General features: G+C 41.8%; 1 protein-coding gene across 1 annotated transcript in view; it reads left to right on the top strand.

Moving 5' to 3' along the window:
* LOC140362175 (serine/threonine-protein kinase SBK2) overlaps positions 1 to 1,632 on the top strand; it is a 7,655-nt gene extending 6,023 nt beyond the window's left edge. The window contains exon 5 of the mRNA XM_072448239.1: positions 392 to 1,632. Within this exon, the coding sequence (XP_072304340.1) occupies positions 392 to 967 (576 nt within the window). The 3' untranslated portion in view covers positions 968 to 1,632. The remainder of the gene's footprint in view (positions 1 to 391) is intronic.
* The last annotated feature ends 1,423 nt before the right edge of the window (positions 1,633 to 3,055 follow it).

Below are 3,055 nucleotides of genomic sequence, written 5' to 3' on the forward strand. Positions count from 1 at the left end.
AATAGACCATAAAACAAAAATACAATGCATTTTAATATATAACGTTTGCCTTTGAAACCCAGTAGCAGATGGCATTTGTGGATGGACCAAAAACAAAACTGTATTCTAAGTCTTGTTACATGTAGAATGTGCATAATTACAAAGATTGACACAACTTTCCCTAAAAAATATTTCTCTTGTCTGAAATTTAAACTAGTCTGGACATTTCTGCACAAAAGCAGCTGAACTATAAAAGACTATGTAGAACTTTGGTATGTGCACTTTGTGGTTATGTATGTTTAGCCTATGAACAGGTTACTCTTGGGTACAAGTTATTCATCATGTCTTATATCTATATATTGTATGTATTCCATGTCATGTCCACTTCTCATTGCTCATGATTGTCCACCAGGTCAAACCCAGAGGCATGAAGGTCCCGGAGGTGTGGTACAGCTCCCCGTACTGCACCCCAGAGGCCGAAGTGGCCCGAGGGAACGCAGACTCCTGGAAGGCGGTGGGCGGAGGGGACGACCGGCCCCAACGCGTGTGGGTCCCCGTGGAGCCCTGCACAGACAGCTGGGCCCTGGGCATCCTCACCTACGCCATGCTCACGGGCAGCCACCCCTGGTCCGAAACCGCCAGCGACTGCCGGTCCTACCTCAAATACAAGGAGTGGTTCAACGCCGAGGAAAGCCCAGAGGACGAGCTGGACGTCTGGGCTCGTGGAGGAGGAGAGGGACAGGGTCCAAAGAGCCGCGGGGTCCCGGTAGCGCCTCAGTTCAGCTGTTTTACACCTCTTGCGTGTAAATACTTCCAGGCGCTCTTAGATCCCAGGCCCAAGCAGCGCGGTCAGCCCGAAGACATGCTGGCCTTCCTGGGAGCGGATTGGATGAGGGAGGCGGAGAGGGAGCGGTTAGTCCAGGAGAGGAGGCGGAGCAAAGGAGCCATCAGGAACATGAAGGACCTGGACAGGAGACGAGAACGCTGAGACACTTTGACAAACTTTACTGATCCACAAGAGACAGTACTTGGACACAGTACCTCGAAATACAAAGCAATAAACACAATTCTGCAACATTCTAAACAGCAAAGACAATAAAGAGTTCTTAATCATACAGTACTCTTCTGTTGGAGGGTCCACCAGGGTCTCCATGGACATGTTGTTGCTTTGCCTCGAATCTTCCACCATTTGGCCTTATTCTTCTCCATCTCCAAGGAGACACCGGGGAATACCAATCGGGCCGAGTTACAAGTCAGATCTTTGGAGAGGCGAGGGACCGATCACAGTGAGAATGCACGTTTTTCTTCGTATATTTCACTTGTGATGAACTAAATGCCTGACACAGAGAAATAAAATGCTATATTGTGTTCTGGGCAAAGCAGTACGATCTCCATGGAGACAAAGCACAAACATATTACAACTTTAATCCAATGACAAGCTGCTAGAAAGAAAACACCGGCTCATGAAGGCATGAGCAAAACCATTCTCTTCATCTCGTTTGGTGTATTCTGTTTTCCTTTGGCTGCATTTCAAAGTCTGAACCGTCGGACGATATGTACAAGAAGTAGAAGAAGTAGAAGAAGAAGTAGAAGTAGTAGAAGTAGAAGTAGTGGTAGAAGTAGAAGAAGTAGTAGAAGTAGTAGAAGTAGAAGAAGTAGGTCTTCACTTGATCACGTGTAACGTTTGTACATTTTTAAAACAGAAATGATGCCGTGGACACTTTTGCCGTGGACACAGAGCTCTTGGTTCTGTCTCTTGGAAATAGCTTTATTGAGTTCTTTATCTGGGTCGACTGTTTACGGCCACAGAACATGTTATCGATATGAATAAATGATACGTGTGGTGGTTAACGTATAAAACCTGCATTAAAACCATATGAAGTGTAACAGCTGCGTTGAGATCGAAGAACCTGATAAATCCAGTGCGGTTTGTAAAGGTGTATTCTATTTATGCGTGTGAAACTAAGTATGTCCAACAGGAGGCGTGTGAAGCGGGCGGAGTCGGAAGGAAGACGTCGCCTTAGTTACTGTGTGGGAAACTCCAGATGGACCTTCTCCGTTCACTGCTAAAATCACTAAATTAATCAGTTCAGTTCAGTATTTTAATCTTGATTTTATAAATTTGACTTGTTTAGATTTATTTTGTCTGTGGGTCTAGATTTTTGGATTTATTCTAATGAAAAATGAACTTTTTTTTTTGTTTCTGACCGGCTCATGGAATTCAATTTATTTGACGATTTAAGTGATATTTTTTACTCCAAAAATCTTCTTAAAATCAAAAATGTATCACTCAAAAGTTCAAAAATCTAGAACAAAGGGGCGGGAAATATTAACGGAATGTAAATGTGATATTTCTGGGACTTATCATCATCATACACAGACAATATTATGTAAATAAATTAGAACACTGTATTGATCAACAGGATAGTCCAACTGAGATCCCAGGACCTTCTTGTGGTGAGGCAAGAGTGCTAAGATAAACTGTATCTGTAAATGTCGCAGTTGAGCTTAAAGTATCACACAATGGACTGTATTATTAGCCAAAACTGCAGGAATATCGTATTATTTGCTTGTTTATTTTTTAATCAGCTCTTATTGCACCATTTCAATGTTTATATCTTTAAATTATTAAGATATTATCACATTTTGACAGATGAAACTCTTGGATCTTCACATGTCGCTGTGGTGTGTTTTTAGCGTGTTTGTTTTCAGAGTGTGACATAAGCTAAAGAGGCAGCACTTATCAACCCTGTAAATGTAAAGAGGACAGACATTATATTTTTATAGTTCTGAGAAGGATTTTTCTTCCACACTTTTTCACAGTTTTGTACAATCAAACTTTTCTGGTGCTTAAAATATGACTTCTGCTTTGAAACAGCATCTGTAAATAAACGTTTTAACTTTTGACTGCCGTGTCTTTCTTTCAAAGGTTGTACACAACAGACCTTTTTATCATTCCACTGCTCGCTTTAAAGATTACGTCAGATGCCCTTCCTTTCACAAACGGCCACATTACAATACAAAAAGTCAATTCAAAAGGGAATCAAAGTGGAACCAACAATGTTCTGGACATGAT

Source organism: Eucyclogobius newberryi, unplaced genomic scaffold, assembly GCF_026437365.1.
Source record: "Eucyclogobius newberryi isolate DKJ021-1_F unplaced genomic scaffold, fEucNew1.0.hap1 SCAF_16, whole genome shotgun sequence".
Taxonomy (NCBI): domain Eukaryota; kingdom Metazoa; phylum Chordata; class Actinopteri; order Gobiiformes; family Gobiidae; genus Eucyclogobius; species Eucyclogobius newberryi.